This window comes from Cotesia typhae, unplaced genomic scaffold (genome assembly GCF_013202065.1).
Source record: "Cotesia typhae breed Kobodo isofemale line unplaced genomic scaffold, CoteBio_Ctyphae scaffold_152, whole genome shotgun sequence".
In the NCBI taxonomy this organism is placed as follows: Eukaryota; Metazoa; Arthropoda; class Insecta; order Hymenoptera; family Braconidae; genus Cotesia; species Cotesia typhae.
Genome location: NW_027423776.1, coordinates 3,301,380 through 3,322,812, shown reverse-complemented (window position 1 = coordinate 3,322,812; position 21,433 = coordinate 3,301,380). Strand labels below are relative to the sequence as shown.

At 28.7% G+C, this 21,433-nt stretch overlaps 3 protein-coding genes across 3 annotated transcripts; 2 read left to right on the top strand and 1 right to left on the bottom strand.

Annotated features, from left to right (window-relative positions):
* Positions 1 to 173: 173 nt before the first annotated feature.
* LOC141536288 (uncharacterized) lies at positions 174 to 17,505 on the top strand. The gene is made up of 2 exons (XM_074256713.1): positions 174 to 278; positions 16,860 to 17,505. Exon 2 carries the CDS (start codon positions 16,924 to 16,926, stop codon positions 17,389 to 17,391), a length of 468 nt encoding a protein of 155 aa, XP_074112814.1. The 5' UTR covers positions 174 to 278; positions 16,860 to 16,923; the 3' UTR covers positions 17,392 to 17,505.
* LOC141536289 (UPAR/Ly6 domain-containing protein qvr) lies at positions 1,134 to 3,867 on the top strand. Its single transcript, XM_074256714.1, has 3 exons — positions 1,134 to 1,341; positions 2,038 to 2,223; positions 2,986 to 3,867. Exons 1-3 carry the CDS (start codon positions 1,281 to 1,283, stop codon positions 3,198 to 3,200), a joined length of 462 nt encoding a protein of 153 aa, XP_074112815.1. The 5' UTR covers positions 1,134 to 1,280; the 3' UTR covers positions 3,201 to 3,867.
* Positions 17,506 to 19,508: 2,003 nt separating the features above from the next.
* LOC141536144 (uncharacterized) lies at positions 19,509 to 21,222 on the bottom strand. Its single transcript, XM_074256454.1, has 3 exons — positions 20,363 to 21,222; positions 20,006 to 20,208; positions 19,509 to 19,918 (listed from the first exon to the last, which is right to left on the bottom strand). The coding sequence occupies exons 1-3, from the start codon at positions 20,499 to 20,501 to the stop codon at positions 19,607 to 19,609; spliced, it is 654 nt and encodes a 217-aa protein (XP_074112555.1). The 5' UTR covers positions 20,502 to 21,222; the 3' UTR covers positions 19,509 to 19,606.
* Positions 21,223 to 21,433: the final 211 nt, after the last annotated feature.

Sequence of the window (21,433 nt, the reverse complement as noted above, 5' to 3'; positions counted from 1 at the left end):
TGTCAGAGAAAAAGCCAAGCTTTATCAATGTGATAATTTTGAAATAAAACTTTTCAAGACGTAATTTGAAAATAGCTCAAATTTTTTTTTTTTTTTTGACGAAATCATTGTTCCGTAGTCTATAGTTTATCTAGTTGATTTATTATTCCTCTTGACGTGAAATGTTGAGCGCTTAGGTATGGAGTTAGCGGGAAGTTGCAGGGATAATCTCTAGGATCAACCGTTTTCCTAATTTTTTATACTGAATACATAACAAAAAGATTCAAAGCATAAAACAAGTAAGAAACATATTGAATTTTTTTGGGGACTCATTTTACCCCACTTTTTTTAATTTTTTAATTTCGATAGACACAAAAAAATTGATACCATAAACTCAGTAAAAGGCAAAAAAAAGTGAAACAAGCTGAAAAACTCATAATATAAAAATTTTCTGAAGGTGGTCCATTTTGCCCCACATTTTCAATTTTTTATTTTCAATGAACAGAGCAAATTAAGGTCAAATACTTGGCAAGGGACTAAAAAAAAAGTAAAACCAGCTCAAAACACTAAGGATTTCAACATTTTTTTAAAGACCCCATTTTGCTCCCCCCCCTCCCCTTCTCCTACTTAAGATTATATCCTTTTGGTGCAATAATCTGAATTGAATTGAATTGGATAATTTTTTATTTTATTTTAGTCTCACACCTAATATTAATATTATATTAATTATAAAACATTTTCTGTAAATTTTATAACCAAACGATGAAAATAAGATTGAATTTTTTTTTTAATTTCAAGCATTAAATTAATACTAAAAAAATTTTTTTTTCAAGAATTCAATTCAAGTCGGCGAAGATATTTGTTGAAAAACCATTTTTGTAAATAAAAAAGAATTTTTACTTTGCTTGACGTTGCACATTATACTGGAAGATTCGTCTCTAATTTATTCAATTTTTTAATTTCGGATGGCAATTATTTTCATTAAAGTTTTGTGATGGTGGAAATAGAATAAACATAAGAATAAACTTTTTGATGTCATAATAATGAGTGAAGGTGAGAAAGAAATATCAAGTGAGAGAGTAAAAAATAAGTTCAGAGTGGGAGTAGTATTACTAATAGTTTACTTATTACTACAGTATGGTCTTTAACAGACTCATACTCAACCTACATGGCCCACGCCCAGGATGACGCAGGTGCTTGTACAATAAGTTGAACCAAGCAAGTGTTATTGGAAGTCTGTCTATTCTGCATTTTAAAAACAAAATAATATTTATAAAATTCCATATAATCTCATTATCATCATGGTGAAGGCTTTGAAATTCATAACTTTAAGTTGCATTATAAGTGCATATTTATTTGTCGGTAAGATATTAATTTTATATTAATTATTTATGCTTAAAATATAAACAATCATATAACCTGCATGATTATGTGCCTGCACTCCACTTTCATATATTTAATCATCACAAAAATTTTTTGTAATATTGAAATTTATAAAAATCTAAATTGAAAATAGGTATCAAAATTTTAAAATTTATTAAAAATTGTGTAATTAAAACCAATAATTACAATAAATAAAATTTTTGATTTTTAATTAACGTCGTGATAAAGATAAAAAAAAAAAGAATTTATAAAATCTAAAATTATTTTCATTTCATGCAAGCAAAGTTAAATTATTAAACTTGTATACTTAATAATTAGATATAACAATGGTGTTGTAAGCTATAATTACAAATATAATCCACCTAGCTTTGTAAAATAAATTTATTGAGTAACAACAGTCTATAACATTTATATAATTTTAATTTATGAAAAACAATCAAATCGAATTTATTCAGTAAACATTCCTGCCGATCTCATTAAGGGTATAAATATTTGCACTTTAATAATCTCATTACCAATTCGATATTTAGTGTTTATTAAAGAGATTATTAGTTGCCTGCTGACTATTTACCAAGCTAATTAATTATTTTGCAGTTAACTGTGTGTTTTAAATTGAGATTTAAAGTTTATTTTTATAATTTATTACATGTTATATTTATATAAATTATTTTTTAGAAACTGAGGCTGTTCGATGTTATCAATGCGGTAGTGACTCAGACTCAAAAAATGAAGATCTATGTGGTGCTTATGAACCTTTCGATAAGAATAAGCACATTTCAATAGATTGCAATGACGAGGACTCCAAAATGCCGGGATCATTTTGCGTCAAAGAAATAAGACAAGGTCCTCGTGGATTTATTTGTGAGTATTTTTGATCTAATAATTTATCAACTTATTTAAAACTTGATAGATTACAAAAAAAATACAATTTTCTTAAAGGATTTCCTTTATTTGATTCAAAATTTAAATTAAATAAATGTTAAACTTTACTAAAAAAAAAATTGTTTCTTTCAACTATAAAAAATGTTTGTTTGAGTCAATTTTTTTTACTATCTACTGATAAAAAAGTTTTTTTTCTCGACTAAGATCTTGAAAGCTTTTTCTTCAATATGAAAAAATTTTGTCGATCACATTTTGTCCATCATCTCGGAGGTTGATATAATTTTTTTTTTCACAAAAATATTTTTCACCTTCTAACGATCGTATAATTCGAATTATGATAAATTTTTTCTTTAATTATTCTCTTTAACAAGTAAAAATTCTCTTTGAAATTAGTCAAATATAAAACTTTCGCAAGTTTAGAAATTTGAAAGTAATAATAATAAGCTTTGAAAATAAAATTTTTCACGAATTACATTTCTTATCATCAACTATGAGAAATTTATTGAGAAATTCTCTGATAAAATATTTTCTAAAAGAGAAATAAAGAAAAGAATTTTACATTTGAAAAATTACTAAAAATAATAAATTTTTTTTATACGTCTAATAAAATTTTGCCAACAATTACTACATACTTAATTTCACCATATACCAGATAAATGCCCATAAGGTTTTATGTCGATTGTAATAATACAAGTTTTCGACTAAATTAAGCTCGACAATATTAAAATTTTATTTTTGCAGGGGACGGAAGATTCAGACAAGTAGTACGAAGATGTGCATCAGTTGCAGAAACAGGAGTAACAAATGTCTGTAATTGGGGTGTCGATGAAAACGGGGTTTATTGGCAGCAATGCTACTGTTCAGAAGATTCGTGTAATGGCGCTACGAGTCTGTCGTCGTCTTTGACAATAGCTACTATTATATCATTTTTTATTACAATTCACTTTATAAGATAAGTTAATATCTTTTAAATTTGAATAGATATATATTTCTATAGAATATATTAATATAAAAAGTAGGATACTCATAATATCGATCAACGAAAGTGTTCATAGTATCATATTACTATATCGTCCTTTCTAAAAGGACAATATAAGATTTAAAAGATATGAATAAAAAGACGGAAAGACGATTATTAAACTCGCCAAGTATTTTAACAGAAGAAAAACTCAAATTGAAAGACGATACTCTCCTAGTATAAAAAAGTCAGACGACATGCTTGAATTACTCTTACACGACTGGTTTGAAGCTGACAGTAAATCTGCGCTATTGAACATTTTAATAATTTATACAATCATTTTTCCTTTTTTTTTTCTTTTTTACGTCGGTATAATCGTCTTTCCATCTTTATAAAATCTAAGATTTTAAATATTAAATGTAAATAATAGACTTCATGACTCCGTCCACTATTAAGTTATAATTTACACAATGTAGTTAAGTAATATTAACGAATTATAGGTCCGTCCGTTTTTTTAACAAAATTATTAGTATATTATAATGTTCTCGATCAATTTTTTATAGAAAAAAATTTTATATTTTTGTTTTATTTATATGGAGTATACATACATTTTTTATTGTATTTGTAATTTGTATTTCTAATAAATTTGAATTTTAATTACATAATCTGCGGAAATTCGTCAAAAAATCTCAACCGTTCAATTAAAAATATTTCAACAGATTAATAATTTTCAATGGTGGTTTTCTTGTTATTTCCCTAATAAAGACGTTATTATTTCTCGAAAAGTGGTTGAGAAAAATTTCATATTGAAAAGTCATAAGAATTTTTCATGTACACATATCAAAGTTTTTTTATAAGAAAATTTCTTTTTTAACAAAAGTTTGTTTTAAATTAATTCACTTATTCAAGAAAAAAAAATGTTTCTTTTTCAATTTTTTTTTTTTTTTTAAGGTAGTCGAGCCCAAAAAGCAAAAATTCAAGAAATCTCCCAAACTCCTTATAGAAGTACTTAAATACATAATGCACACGCTGTTAAAATTTAAAGACGATTTACCACGTCTAACCGAAGATAATTGCATTTGAAAATGACATTTTTACACAGTTAAAAAATTCTATGAAAATCAAATAAATCCCTTCCTCCTAAAATATATCAGGAAATGTCCAAACATAGCTCCTGTTAAAAGCGGAACTCAAAATTCCAATTCTAAAAAGTTCCTCACGGAAATTAAATTTTGCCACCCTAATGTCGATACTGGATGTGATAAACGTATGATATCACAAGAATAATACAATACAATATAGTCTCAGAGAGCTGAATAGCTTAACAATAATTTATAGATTGATGTTATAAGATAATTGAGATAATATAATGTTTGACACTTTACTGCCTCATGGACATGATGATGGATACCAGGGCTCTGGTGCATATATTTTGGTTGTCTTCTAGAAGATCTAGTAAGTAATTAATATCCCCTAGGATATTATTACGGATCTTTAGTAGTATGCAGAGAGGAGAAAGTTGCATGATATTATTCCTAGATGACAGTGGATAAAATGGTAAACTAGATCGCACGATTTTAAGCGCAACGGAAATCGGGATCTGAGTCAAGACTTTTAAAGACAATGTACTCAGTTCGTTTACATATTTCTATAAATGTACTTGAGTTCATTTCATACACGCCAAAAAAAAATAGGGATTTTCCTTATTTTTGCATCGAAAAAATTCCTATTTTTGCATAGGAAATATTCCAATGTTGACATAGGAATTTTTTCTTTATTAACATGATAGAAATATCCATATGACATAGGAAAAATTTATTTATGACATGAAAAAAATTTTTTTTTCAACTGAAAAAAAATAGAAATCGAAAAAACACCATTCTGAAATTTTCAGGATATTTGTAAAAAATGTCAGTTTCATATGAAAAAAAGAAAAAATAAATTAAAAATGTTTATCATTGAGAAATTCGGAGTTTTTTTAGAAAATCTAAAAAATAACGATGAAGATAGATTTGAATAATTTTTTTCTATTTTTTCCCAAAAGAACTTTTAATAAAAAAAAAAAAAAAAAAACCGTCCCGATAAGTCAATTTTTGAAAAAGTTATGGCAATTTAAGCCACACAGTCCATAATCTGCAGGATTTTTAATTTTTTCGAAATGTAAAGCAAAATTTGAAAAAAATTTCCTCTAAATTTTTTTATCACAAACCGACTGTATATCACTGTTTTACTTTTAAATTATCTGAAATTGCTCGAATGAAAAAATTGTTATGTAAATTTGTAATTATTAAATTAAGTTACATAAATTTTTGTGATAAATGAATTTTTCCTATATCACATGGATATTTCTATCATGTTAATAAAGACAAAATTCCCATGTTAACATTGGAAAAATTCCTATGTTAACATTGGAAAAATTTCTGTATCAATATAGGAATTTTTCCTATGCTGACAAAAATATTTCCTAAAAATAGGAAAAATCCCTGTTTTTTTTTCGCCGTGTACAAATAATTTTTTTTAATGTCATTTTATCAATTAAATCAAGATCGTATTAATGTAATTACAGGTCATGCTACAATCGTCAAATTCTCAATTGAGTTTTCATCCTATTTTTATGAAATCCAACCGAAGTGTAAAATTAATAATCTAATGTGTAATTAAATTTATTACCAAATGCCTGACGCTGTGTTACATTAATATCCTAACGAGAAATGTTTTATAATTACAAAATCAGTTAATAAATTAATTTGAAATAATTTGTACAGTTTACGATACATATATGTATCTATCTAATAATCAGGACATTATTTCTGTAGTCCTTTATCATATCAAAACAAACTAAATCTCTCGTGATCTCCCGTTTACCAGGACGTAGATCATGTTAATACCGGAAATTCAGCGGTCGCGAGTTAATTACGTCACGTGAGACTATTAATGTTCGGGCAGAGAGAAGCAACATCGGCGTACATGAACAATACCAGGAGCATTTAGGCCTCTCCTCATCTATTATGTCTTCTCCCCGAGATACCAGCTTGTGCTATCCTTTTAGTTAAGTTGAGACGTTATTATTAAGACCTTTTGGCTATTTTATATACTTTCACACAACTTTACTCCTGATTTAAAGCTCTATGTTTGTCCTCTTATTCCCATTTTCGTTGTTTTTGATATTAAGTATATAATACAACATGATACTTCTATTTCTAAGTGGTTAGATTAATTAGATGTTGCATTCTGTGTAAATTGAACCCTAGTTAAATGAAGGCGGTTAATACTAAGGATCTCCTAGCTTTCTGTTAAAATACGACCGACCTAAATACAATCTTTCCCCTAACTTCTCCTTTATCCCATATCCTTTTGTATACACTGTAAATATCATAATTAAATGGAAATGAGGGCTCTTTTCTGTCATTCTCATTATGGATAGTTTCAATTACCTTTTAAGTACGGATAATAATTATTAAATAAATATTATATTCTCATAATAATTACAGTATACTTTACATGTTTATTCGTAATAAATATGCTACTTTCAAAATTTGTAATTTCTATTTAATTAACTTACACAGAACAAAAATTAACTGAAATCAAGAAAACTAATTTGAAGAGCTTCATCATTTCGATTTAAATATAAAAATTCTTAAACTAATAAAATTTTTCGATAAGTAAATTTTACTCGACTCAAGAATTATTCATCTTGATTCAAAACAGCGAAACTCTTCAAAATATTTTTTTTCTTGATTCAAGTTAATTTTTTTTTTTTATTTTCAGTGTAGGCTCAATATTTTTAGATAATTTTAATAAGACAGTGCATTATTCAATATTTCGTTCACATCTTAAATTACAACATTTAAAAAATAATCAGGTAATTACACTGATAAAAAAATTGACTACTCAAGAGCCAAACTCTTGAACCAAGAATTCCATTTTGAAGAAATTAATTTTCTTGAGTCAAGGGAATTAATTCTTGAGCTAAGAAATTATTCTTGGTCTGAGAAAATTTTCTTGTTTCAAGAATTTATTTTTTTTACTTAAGAAAATCATTTTTAAAAAAATGGAATTCTTGGTTCAAGAGTTTGGCTCTTGAGTCAAGTCAATTTTTTTATCAGTGTAGGCAAGGAATAGACTATCTCGTAATTTTTTATTTTTTGACCCTTCAATTCTATATTTTGTCTTCATTTGGTTCTGGTAAATACACATTTATTGTAATAACTATAAAAACTCATTTTGAAAAAGATACAACTATAAAAAAAAAAACATCACAAAAAGCCGTAACAATAAGTCAAGAATAACATGTATGATGAGATCAAGAACAATCGATTATGAAAAAATCAAGATTAATTAAAGTAATTAGCCGTTAAATTTATTAATCAATATATCATATCTGAAGATATTGTATATACATTACAGCAAAATAAGTTAGATTAAAGGACATGAGATTCTGTTTATTGTTTACTTATCTGTGATCGTTTTTTAAAACTATACGTAATCTGGAGTCTTAATAAAGTAAATTTGAAAATTAGTAACTCAAAACTTTGCAATACAAAATTTTTCAAGCATTTAGAGTTTTTTTATAACTGTATTTTATGCTTTTACTGAAAAGTTTATTTCTTATCATTAGTTTTTTCATATTTTTAACGAAAAAAAATTTTCAGCACAAGATGAAAGAGATTTCTTAACATTCGTAATTAATATATTTATTAAGGCTAAATTTTAATTTTTAATTATTTACTATCATATTTCACTTCAATTTTTTTTTTTATTTCTCTCATATATAAACTCAGAGATAGTTAGCAGTACAAATTTGCACCGTCGCATCGTGTTATTCTGCGTGCCATTCATAAAAATAAGTCCGTTTTGTTGCAAGCTTTTAGTTGCACTCTCACTGGATTTGCTATTATTTATTCCTTATTCACTTTGCTTTGCATTCCACTAAAATATTTTTATTACTGCTGCTCTATATATACTTAACACTTTACAATAATTAAAATGTTTTCTTTAAAAGCATTAATCCAATAATTTATAAACATAAATTAATGAAAATAACGTAATTGAACAAAAAAAAAAAAACTTTTGAAACTTACTCAAATGTAGCTATTTCAATTCACTCGCAAGGTCCGGAGCTTTTACCTCACTTTGTTACTTAAAAAATTTTTTTTTATTCTCTCGAGTATTTGAATATTAATGATAGCTTACAGAGTACTTTTGATATTAGGTTTGCATCGCGTCGTTTCTATCTGTACTCAAGTTACTTAAGCGAAAAGTTCTCAAATGAATTATATTAAAATTGCATCGTTCGATGAAATAATCAAAACTTTAATGCGATACGGATAATCTAATTTCGTAATATTTCAAAGTATTAAATAAGCACCTAAACTCTATACATATTATACAATATAATATAATATATATGTATACTAGGGTGGGTCAAAAAAATCGAATAATTTATTTTTGACTTTATACTCTGAAAAATAGGTTCGTAGACACCTAAAAAGAATTCTCTCCAAGTATAAGCTCTTAATTATAACGGGAAGGTCCTCCGCTTTGCGAGTTTCTAATTTTTTCGAATAATCAGATAAAAAAATTTATATCTCGCTTCCAACTGCTTGGAAAAATATTCCGTGGCATAGATTTTGTGAGAAATTGAATGCTTTACAAAAAGGTCTCTTATGACTTTTTCAAAAACTCAACCGATTAAAAGATATTCATAGTTGAAGTTTAGCTATTTTAAGGAAAATATTCGTTTTTATTATGAATTTTATAAGTCGATGAAAAAAAATTATTTCGGATTGCGGAACTCATAATTTTGTAGGAAATTTACTGCTCTACAAAAATGGTCTCTTATGATTTTTTGATTAAGTGAAGCCGTTACGAGATATTCATCGTCAAACATTAACGAATATCAATATTTCCAGTTTTTGATCAATAATTCGATAAATTTTAATTTAAACTATGAGTTTCAGGAAAATTTACATAAATTTGAGTTTCGATCGATAAAGAAATGTTATAAACAATTTTTTTAATATTGTTTTCAGTCTTGAGCTTGTTTGATTGCATTAAAACAAGAAATTAGAGCATTTTTTTCGACATATAGCCAATGATTAGTTTAATTTGAAGTGAATGACATATTTCTTTGTCAAATTTAATATGAAAAGTATTGAATCAAGTAAGAAACAACCAGTATTTAACTTTTTTATAGATAAATTTTTTATTGAATTATCAATTGCAATATAATTGTCTATATTTTTAACATAACAGTACGCTATTACTATAAATAATTTCTTTTATTACAATTTGGGAATGTTTTTTGATGTTCTTTGACAACTTGCAATAAGTACTGGAATTGTTCTTCATTTTTTGTCAAGCATTGATTATATTCACTGACTAATGCAACAGCTCGCTCTGCTGAATCATTGACAACTTTTAGTTGTTGAAAGTATTCTTTATTTTCGAGATAACTCTCATTAGTAGGCCATAATTCAACATCGACATCAAGAAAGTCATACGGTAGATCGAAGATTTTGAAAAGATTTAATGACTTTTTAGACACAAAGTCACTCAGAGTTCTCTGCGCCAATGAATTCAAATCTTTTTAGCAATTACAAATCTTTTAGCTTTAGAATCTGTACCTTCACGAGTATTAACAGCTTCAACAATACTTTTTTTTACTTCTAATGGAACGCCATCGTCAAACAGTGATAAAATGGCAAGTTCATCGCTCAAATACCATAAGTGCGAAATCATTTTTTCACACGTAGCTGAAGAAATCAAAGGATTGATATGTTTGTACTCCAATAAATTTTTCATAAACTGCAAGTCATGATAAGCAGCAGTTGTTGCAGAAGTTGATGAAAACCAAGCTTTTAAATACAATGTGACTATAAAAATACAGAAATGACGAAGACCATGCAATTCTTTCTGAGAGAGTTTGAATTCATCTCTGAATAGATACATTTTCAAACTATAAATGGCCTTAGCCATCCATCTAGCATGATGAACAGCACCAGGACGTTTGAAAGAAATCTTTTCTTGAGGCATTTCTCCAAGGAAAATCAATGATAATTCCAATAATTCTTTATCTAACTTATTATAACATTTCTTTATCGATCGAAACTCAAATTTATGTAAATTTTCCTGAAACTCATAGTTTAAATTAAAATTTATCGAATTATTGATCAAAAACTGGAAATATTGATATTCGTTAATGTTTGACGATGAATATCTCGTAACGGCTTCACTTAATCAAAAAATCATAAGAGACCATTTTTGTAGAGCAGTAAATTTCCTACAAAATCATGAGTTCCGCAATCCGAAATAATTTTTTTCATCGACTTATAAAATTCATAATAAAAACGAATATTTTCCTTAAAATAGCCAAACTTCAACTATGAATATCTTTTAATCGGTTGAGTTTTTGAAAAAGTCATAAGAGACCTTTTTTGTAAAGCATTCAATTTCTCACAAAATCTATGCCACGGAATATTTTTCCAAGCAGTTGGAAGCGAGATATAAATTTTTTTATCTGATTATTCGAAAAAAATAGAAACCCGCAAAGCGGAGGACCTTCCCGTTATAATTAAGAGCTTATACTTGGAGAGAATTCTTTTTAGGTGTCTACGAACCTATTTTTCAGAGTATAAAATCAAAAATAAATTATTCGATTTTTTTGACCCACCCTAATGTATACAGGTACATAACTTAACCCTCTGCAGAAGCCGCAACGAACTAATTAATCGGGTTATAAAGTAATAACCAAAGAACAAGCGTAGATCGAGCGATATATACTCTTCTCCGTAAAATTAAGTACAACGGGTCGTGCCAAGAAATAGCTCATCTTCATCTTCAAGTTAGAGCAGCTCTACCTAGAGGGGCTTCCGTTGAGTCTTTCCCATCCTTTAAAAAGCTCTTCGGTTGCCACTGCCAATGCTTTTGCTACTACTATTACCATTTTGCTGGTCCTGTGTTGATGGTCGAATAAACCAGCAAAGACCCTTGGGAATATGTTCGTTGACCGCGTTCCAATCCGATTCGACATTTAATATCGCTAAATTTTGGCAGTCACTCAATTTTGACATTTTAATTAACCATATAAAACTAATGTCAGATATTACTTATTTTTTAAGTTTGATAAATTTTTGAAGGCATGTTTGAGAGCTTATTCGATTTTTTCTGAAAATTATCTAGTTTTTTGGTGACGGTTGGAAATAAATTCATTTCCTTAATATTAAGGTAGGATTATCACAGATACAGCAAGTATCGAATTTTCCATACAAAGCCTTATTTGATTAACATAATTTATTTCCCTACGCAAAACCGTATTAGAGAAAGAGAGATAGAGATAATTTATGAGAGTTTTTAATTAATTATTACTATCGCATGCTCTCAATTTTTATTTTTAATTACACAAATTATTCAATATGTTATTTCTTTGCCTCACCTAAATTTTTTATTGAAATCTGAACGTTACTTTATGTAAAATTAAAAGAAAAATTTCTTGACTGGAGAACAAAATTCTTGGCTCAAGAAAATTTTCAGGTGCCTGAAGGAAGACCCAAGTTGTGTTAGCCGAAGTAAAAATTTTTCTTGAAATTCTATTCTTGATGAAAGTAATTTTTTCTTGATTCAAATTGTCATAAATACTTGATACAATAAATTTTTATATTTGCTCAAGATTTTTAGATACTTTAGGGAAGCAGTGCCACCTACTTCAGCTAAAAAAAATTTTCTCACCCTGAGAAAATTTTTCTCTTGAATCTTTAATATCCATTTTATATTATTTTAGCGTGCACTTATACATATTGAATGAAAAAAAAATTTTCAATATTATTTGATTTTCCAATTTGACATGTCAGTCAATAAAATATTAATGAAAATTTACTATTGAGATATTTAATTTTTTGGAGCAAGAGAGAAATTTTCTCAAGGCAAGAAAATTTACTTCTATCAAGAACAAAATTTTTTGGAGCAAGAGGCTAAATTTTCTCAAAACAAGAAGATTTTCTTGATTTAAATAAATTTTCTTGGATCAAGATACGTATTTCTTAAAGCAAGAGAATTAATTTTGTTGGAATAAGTGAAATTTCTTGTGTCAAAAAAAATTTTTTTTTTCACTCAAGAAAATAATTAGAAAGAAAAATATTTTCTTGACCCAAGTGAACCTTTTTTTCTGTGTGTCATTTCTCAAATTAAAAAGCTCAATATTTTTACTGATTCTCTTGAGCTTTTTAAAAATTTAATAGGCTTATTATTTTATTATAATTTACTAATATATAAAATTTTGAACCGTAAATCTCTAACTAAGAGTACTACCTCAAGATTCAATATGAATATAATAGAGGCGATTGAAATTATTTAACCTTAACAAGACAAGATTAAGCACTTCAAATGCTTGACATTATAAAGGGTAGAATAAAAAAGTTTGATAATATTGTTACAGAAATTTCGCTTAACGAATAATTTTTATTAAAAACTTTTTAAGGTAATGGTCTAAGATATTAACATAAAATTTTATATTTATTCATCGATGAATACATAGTATGACAAAAAGAAAGTAGATAAAATTAACTGCGAAACTACAAAGTATCGTAAAGGAAATCTGTTAAAGGAATACCAAACGCGACAAAGAATATTTAATACCAAAAAATATAACCGAGCACCTTGTTAAGAGCTTAAGTGAGGGATATATGCTTTCGGAGGGAAGTAAAATGTTAGTTTGTAGTGTGCAAGCTACATTAAAAGATAGAAAGTAAATTTATGGGGCTAAAAAAGGTCTATGCGTTAGGGTTCAGAGTAAAAGTATGAGAGAGTAGATGATGCTGAAGGGAGTATCGTAAAACAGACATTGTATTTCGTTTTAAGACTTTTAAAATAAGAAGTACTTCAGCGTCTTTGTTTCAACGACCCTCGACGTTCCGCCGTATTTTCGCCAGAGATCTGGTATGGTGTAAAGAAATTTTCAAATCAATATTTTCAAATAGAAAAATAAATACTCAAGATATTTAACATGAATACAATACGAATAAATTCTGAATAAAATAATAAGTAATAATATTATTAACAGAGATAGATTTATTTATTTAAAGTAAATTGAATTGAGTATAACTTCATGACAATAAATTACCATGGAAACTTTATTATACTGCAATGTTATGCATAACATTAAATTAAAAAAAGTTTATAATTTATTTTGATTGAGTATTATAATCATGTTTAAAAAAATCAAAAAACAATCATTTTTATAGACGTTTAGTACCCTTAGTTTTGAACTCACAATATAAAGGAAAATACTTGAGTAAAATAGTAAAAGCAGTACACTTTCTTTTCTTTTCAACGGGGTTTTCCTTTAAACCTACCCTTCTCAATTCTTACGACAGTAATTTATGTGATTGAGGAATGCTACCAGCACGAGGATTTTCACACAAGATCTCCAGAGATCTTTCTTTTTGCCATCAGTAACAATAGGATCTCCGATAGTTTTTTATACTGCTAAAAATAATTTAACTTTCATCCTTTTTCAGTCACAAACGAATATAAAATTTTCTCACTTTATATTTGTTCCATGAACCAACTTATTTATTTTATTACAAAAAGGGAACTATAATAACCTATATTAATTCTCAGATCACATTAACAAATTTACAATACAATTAATAACGAGTAGCGTCTTGGGAATGTAAAATTAAACTCTTAAGAAGCATTCATATGGTTTATGGGTAATTATTCAGCTGATTATTTAATGCATACTTTATCAGAGACATTTTATTTTGAATTAAAATTTTTAGGAGAAAAATTGATAAATAGGCGTTTAGAAATCAGATTGCATACAAATTTTCAAATCATTCAAAATTTTAAATATTTTCAGCTCTGAAGCTTCAGGTACAACAAAGCTTCCGTTGATAAAATAGAACTCGAGCAAGTTTTCAGTTGATTGCCGAACGCTTACCAGCATTTTATATTTTCGACAATCGTCAGACCAAGAAATTGTATTTTCATTATTGAGCCCAATAGTTATACCTGGATAGCTAAAAAGTGTCCATCAGTAGTTGCTTTTAATTTGACGTTGTTACCACCAATTTTATTGCTACCGATATTTGTACGCAAATGGATAGGAATCTACTACCGCAAATGGAATATAAGTTGATAGCAACACTTACGGTAGAACACGAAGATCACTCCTGCACAACATGCAATAAATTGCACGCAATTTTCAAAGTCAAGCTGGGCACAAGTTACATAAAAATTTACTATCAATTTAACCACAACCTTGTTCTCTTTAATTCTTGAACGAATGAGCGACAGCAGATGTTGTACAGGTAACAAAAAGAGAGAAGATATAAAGAAATGCACCTGTTAATTGTAGTTATAATCTTGAAGAAAAACAACCGCCCTTGTTGAACTACTTGGATGGACTCCTTTGATAATTATTAGGATGTGTCAAAATGTAACTTCCGTGATGGACCTATTATAATTGAAATTTTGAGTTCCGCTTTTGACAAGAGTTGGGTTGGTCATTTCTTGACATATTTTGAGCGTAAAAGGATTTATTTGATTTTCAGAGAATTTTTTACAGGAGCTTTGTTTGGATACTTCCGGCCAAATTTTGAAATTTCAGCAGAAATGCCTAAACAAAGCTCCTGTTAAAAAATTGAGTGAGCTTAAATTGATTATTTACGATGCCAAGTAAGTCCATGTAAGTTCGTTTTTTCGATTCGAGTAAGGTTCTATTTATCATTATCAATTAAATTAAATGATTTAAATCACTATGAATTGGCGCGTTACTCATCAACAATTAGACCTCTGATATCATTGAATATAAGAGTATTTAAACAATTAAATCCTTACAATGTATATCAGAACATACTTAAACTCCGACTTTTGTAGCTTTAAATTAGTTTAATTCGAAGGCTTCGCGGCTACACTCAGCAATTAGTTCATTATTTATGATCATACGATCATGAGTGAATGGGAGTCGATCGAGTGGAATTAGATGAGTTACGCTATAAGTAAATGAGTGGTGAAGATAGTAAGTCGAATTCACCTTGATAAATATGTAAACAAAAACCTTCTGTATTTCGATTATAATTTTTTAGTTTTGGTAATCAGAAGGTGAGTATACATTATATTTACATACGCGATCCAATGATAGTCTACTAATGAATAAATGTTTTCACTTTTGATGTAAACAAACTGGTATTTGTTGCTTATTAACACGCTTTTATTAACTTCACCTGTATGTTTGTATGTTTGTATGTTTGTATGTTTGTATGTAACTCTCCTTTGCATAAAGAGACTACCATAATGATATTATTTAAATTTTGATTATTATCAACCTAGAACCCAGGTGATGACCTTCCTAGTCATCCTCTGATGACCATCCCGAAGTTATATATCGAAACCAGGTGTTTTCCTTCGTAGGTTTTCATCGGGAATGGCACAGATAAACCCGTACATTAACCCGGAATCCTCTGATGACCATCCCGAAGTTATATCTCGAAACCAGGTGTTTTCCTCCGTAGGTTTTCATCGGGAATGGCACAGATAAACCCGTACATCAACCCGGAATCCTCTGATGACCATCCCGAAGTTATATCTCGAAGCTATTTGTAATCTTTCTAGATCATTCCAGAAATTTCTAGACTTTTCGGGAACATTCCATACCGATTTCAGCCGTTGCACACGATTTGGAATCTTTCTAGATCATTCCAGAAATTTGATTGCTCCAAGTTGACGAGTAAAACCCTATGTAACAGCGAAGCATTAGATGAAATGGAACGACTAAGAAATAATTCATAATAAATATAGTTTAAAAAAACTAAAAAAACACGCTTTTAAAGAATATTTTGAACTAAAAAGTTAAAAATAAATATAGTTAAAAAAAACTAAAGAACACGCTTTTATAAATAATATCGAACTAAAAAGTGGAAAATAAAAAGTGGAAAATAATTTTAAAAATAAACTCAAAAAAGTAGTATATAAAAAATACTAGCAGAACTGAGAGAAAAGCGTGGGGCGCTCGATATATGAAAATTATGGCACAAGGCGCCCCACGCTTTTCTCTCAGTTCTGCTAGTATTTTTTATATACTACTTTTTTGAGTTTATTTTTAAATTCATGGAAAATTCATGGTAAAATATTTTTAAATTATTGGAAAATTCATGGTAAAAAAGCAAATATAGAATGCACACTTGAACAGGTGAGTTCATTTATTGTCTTACTGTTAACCATTAATTATTACTCAGGATAATTAATTTTAGCCGTATTGATTGCATATGATTGTTTTAGGGTGATGTCATCTACTTGGACAAGATCACCATTTACTTCGACCAGAATTTTAGCCCCATTGATCGAGTCGACAAAGAAGATTCTCAGTCCTGTCCTGTAAACTGATCGAATAGTTTCGAATTATGATATTATCATTTATAAACTCGAAGATTTATTCGGTGATTTTATCGTTTAGATAGTTTTAGATTCACAATGAGATAATGTTGATAATTTGTGTTACATGGTCAGAAATATTATGTTAAGAATAAAAAATTTTTATTAATAAAAAAATATTCTAATATTTACGTTTATAATAAATCTTATGTTTTATGGAATTTTTGTAGTATAAAATTAGTGTATTAATTCCAAGCCTTTTAACCTCTCAAAATTGCTCGGCTAGAGTGACACATACATTAACTTCGACAATTCAAACAGCACCAAACTTGCAATTGAAAACTCATCCAATGACAGAAGCTCCTATGATGTATTCAACGCCTATTACATCATCAGCTGTTACAAATACAGTTACATCGACAACAACAGCTCACACAACAACAACAACAACAACATCATCATCATCTACTTGTCCAATAAATTCAACAGTTTTAAATAATACATCCAGAGCATCATCAGATGTATCTTCACCGCTTGAAATGGATCATGATTTGATAATGGATTATTTCAATGATGATTTCTCAGCTCCAATCGAGGAAAAAAAGACTGAGCACTCAAAATCCTCGTCAAAACCTGTCCGACCGAATACTCGCTTTTCTGATAGTGGACTGCTTGATGCGAAGCGGAGGAAAAAAATTGCTCTGAAGAATGATGATATCCAAAATATTTTAAAAAGTATTCCCGAAAATGCAAATATCAAATTTGAAAATTGTAAATTTGAATTCCATTTTCACTATCATGAAGACAAAGAGAATTAATTATACTATTTGATTGCATTAAATTCAATTTTATTTACTGTTTTAAAAATTAAGTTCTACTAATTATTGTATCAATAGTAATATTCAATGTTTCAAACGTTTAATATGCATCCTATTCTCTTTACTAACAAGTATTATTATATAAACTATAATTATGTGAATCGTTTAAAATGTTCACATTACCATTTTTGTTTTTTTTTTAATTTATTTTAAAAATAAAAAAAATTGTTTTTTTGTTAATTGATATTAATTACTTTGCATTTATTATCTGATTTATCTTTGTTTTTGTTTTTTTTTTTTTAACTTTTTATTTGTTTTTAGCGACTGCCCCCAACCCCCTGCCGGGGCTCGGCCCCTGGACCCCATCGAGATTCTATCCCTAGATCTCAATATTAATTTAAGATTTACTTCAATAAGTATGTTATATAAAAAATATTGAACTTTATGTAAATTTATATATTTATTTTAACCTCATTTGTCTTTATTTATTTTGTAGAATTATTATCGAACTTTCGGTCCTGGTATGATGAAAAATAGTATACGCGCCACGGGACGATAGTAGAACATTTTCAACCCCCGCTTTTGTCACCCGAGCCGAAGGCTCGGGTGACAACATCGCGCGGGTTGAAATGTCCTACTTTCCTCCCTAGGCACGTAATGTACTATTCCAAGAACTTTATCGCAAATATTGTGACACGTTGGAAAGTTCAACGAATAATTTGCCAGGGCATTTTGAACACTCACAATTAAGACTCGATGGACATCCTGCAGGTGTAATAGTGATTTTCTATAGGTACTAAAAATCTCTTCAGCTATCTTCAGAAGTTGGTACACTGCTTCAGTCGGATGTTTTAAGTTCCCATGATTTATTGCATCCGTCCAAGCCGAGCACGCATTGGACAATGGTACTGAAGAAATAGTTGCTGTTTCACAAGCCTCGCAACCGTTGGCTGATATAAATACCGCCTATCCAAAAAGGTAATAAAGTCCGTACTCCCGGATTGCAGGCAGTACACAACTATCTGGCATTTCAATTGCATCGAGTGTTTTATCGTCATCAGTAGTACGAAGTTCATCCTTTTTCTGTTTTAAAAATTCCAAATAATAAGGCTCATCATCGTCATGCAGATGACGGAACTCGTAAATACTGAGCAACAGCGACTAAGCGCATTCGGTACCGCAGTTGACGAGGTTTTGGATGAATATCACCACCAGCTCGGATCTGAGAAAATAAGTTTTCCACAGAACTTGAAGTTAGACGTCCCGTAAGAAGATACTGAAATTTTCCTGATAAAACCAGATCTTCACGTAAATTTAACGCTGTCGTTGTAGCAAGAATTATCCCTCGTTGCATAGGTTTCCATTTGTTATTGGTTGTAAATTGTAGATCTTTGATAATCTCAATGAAGCTTTGAAGAAACTCAACACGTTCTAAAGAAGATTTATTACTTCCAAGAGAATGACTTTTATGGCGACAAACCATCAAATTATACCACTGACTGCATAATAAAATAAACCAACCGGTTGTCATAGCTCCTGGCGGAAGATAACCAGTCTGAGCAGAAAACATCAATGCACGTCCCATTTCTTCACTCAAAATTTTTTTAGCCAGTCCAACATGCATTTTATCAAATTGCGATGGATCTAGAATTGCAGCAGTAACACCAGTAACTAACACAGGCCCACCGAGTGATTGCAATTCTACTAGTTGCCGAACATGCGCAATATCAACTTCAGACGATGGTAAATTGTTTGCTTGGACGATAGGCCCGCTACTCTCTAAAGCTGAATTAGTCAAAAACTACTAATTAGTAGTCAATAGTTACTTTTTTAAGATGTCCAAAGTATACGACTCGTAATTAGTAATTATTCACTTTTTTAATTAGTGAAAATCGTTACAAATTGAATTAGTAAATTTTTACTAACTAAAAAGTTAAATTCTACTTATATAAAAGTGAGTTTTCTACTAAATGTATAGTAAAATTTTACAGAAGTAAAATCGATTTTCAATAAATAAATAAATAAATAAATGAGTGGAAATTCCACTAATAAAAAAATCAAATTTCTATTTATGAAAAAGTGAAATTTTTATTTATTTCAAATCGTTGTCAATCACTTATATAAAATTTTATTGACATGCAAATAAAATATTGATAATTTTTAATCAGAGTTCAAATCATCACTGCTTTCAGGATCACCGCTTTGAGTATTGATATTAGTTATATTGACATGAACAGAAGAAACAGTGTTGAATGGCTTCCATGTCATAGATGTAAAAGTCCATGAAATTATAAAAATTTCGTAAACTATCAGGATAATCGAGGTTAAACACATAAAAAATTTTGTACAGTAGATCGAAACTTATTGCACTGTTACCATTGTCAGGCACATTCAGAAACCAACCATCTCCATTAATAAATGTGCTTGCACTTGACGATTGACTAGCTACAGTAACTAAATAAGGCTGAACATTTTTTTTGCTTTTAGCACGAATGTCTCGTGCAAATTGTTCAAGATTTGTACCCTCCTAGAAACGTAAGAAGATAATATCAATAAACCAATTCAATATATTTCGATATCGACTGACAAAGAAAGAAATGAAAACAATACTTACAGGTGAAAGTCTCAGTAGATATTTATTAGGAAAATTTATTTCTAACGGCTCATTTTCCTCATTCTCTTCGTTGGCAAGTCTTTTCTTTCCCTTTCCTTTTTTTTCTTTCTCTTTATCCATGCCTTTTCCTTGACCCTTACGAGTCCTGACTGAATAAGCAACCGGAAGTAATTCAACCAGCAAAAGAAGAGCTCGAAAATCATCTAGTAAAATAAGAAAAACATGATCAATTTTGATAAAATTGACAAATTTTTAAAGTTTTATAGTGATAAGTATGATTAATAAATTAGTACTGAATTCTTTAAAATTTTTTAAAAGAAGAAAAGAATAATGTATAAAGTAAAGAGCAATTCTTACCATTTTTTATACTCTCAGATTCATAGTACAACGCAGGTCGACAGTTTTTAGCATATATTAAAATTTTTTTTGTATAACTTGTAGGAAACTTCGATAAAAAATTATCAGCACTTTTCGGAAATAACGATTTGAATTCCATATCAATCTAAAAAATTTTATAAAAAAACAATTGTTTTTTACACGACGTAAACATTTCTACTAGGTACGATAATTTCTTTTGACAAAAAAAATATTTTCTATCTCAAAAAAATTTTTGCTTTACCCAAAACAATTTTACTTTTAAAAATTTTTTTTAGCTTAAGGTAGTACCCTCACGACATATAGTGCGAGTAAATTTGGGTATAGTTTAGGATATTTTTGTCTTTCTCACTTGCTATTCCTTACTCACTTCTACTCATGGTTATTTTTGAATAATACAGTTATTTTTTAATAATATTTAAAAATCTAGATAGTAAAAATCAATGAAAGTTTGAAAAAAACAAATAATAGCTGTTTTTTAATAGTAGTTTAGTTTTTTATGAAAATCTTAAAAAAAGTTTCTTAGTTATAATAAAATATACGAGTAAAATTTTCGGTATCCCGTATATCATAGTGCATAACCTCCTCTGAAAATTCGAATTTTGAAATTAAATATCTCTGAAACTAGATGGTCAAAAAATTTCAATTTGCGTCAATCGATGCAGAATTATATGAATATTAATCTGCCAAAATTTTAAAAAATTCCTAAGAAAACGCCTCTGGCGAGGGTACTACCTTAAATCCCAGATCTATAAGATATAATAATTAATTGTCTTACCATCTCTCCGTCATAGTCTTCAAGCTTGGGATACATGTTAAGAATTTCACTAATTGAAGGATTAGTATCATTAATCCATTTACGCCTGTAACTTCTTGTATCATTCATCCAGGATATGATTTGGCGTTTGTTAAGGTCATGCGGCATCTTTAACTTCATTGACGAAATCTAAATAATAACAAATAAAAATCGGAATATTTTCTAAGCAAATAGTACATGAATGTTAAAAATTTTAACTAGATTTATAAACAACGGTAAATTGATATACTATTTGT

Coding starts and splice junctions, on each gene's coding strand:
- LOC141536288 (XM_074256713.1), top strand. CDS start 16,924: ATGACAGAAGCTCCTATGATGTATTCAACGCCTATTACATCATCAGCT.
- LOC141536289 (XM_074256714.1), top strand. CDS start 1,281: ATGGTGAAGGCTTTGAAATTCATAACTTTAAGTTGCATTATAAGTGCA. Junction 1,342..2,037: donor AAGTGCATATTTATTTGTCG/GTAAGATATTAA, acceptor ATTATTTTTTAG/AAACTGAGGCTGTTCGATGT. Junction 2,224..2,985: donor AGGTCCTCGTGGATTTATTT/GTGAGTATTTTT, acceptor TTATTTTTGCAG/GGGACGGAAGATTCAGACAA.
- LOC141536144 (XM_074256454.1), bottom strand. CDS start 20,501: ATGGAATTCAAATCGTTATTTCCGAAAAGTGCTGATAATTTTTTATCG. Junction 20,209..20,362: donor ATCTGAGAGTATAAAAAATG/GTAAGAATTGCT, acceptor TTATTTTACTAG/ATGATTTTCGAGCTCTTCTT. Junction 19,919..20,005: donor ATCTACTGAGACTTTCACCT/GTAAGTATTGTT, acceptor TTACGTTTCTAG/GAGGGTACAAATCTTGAACA.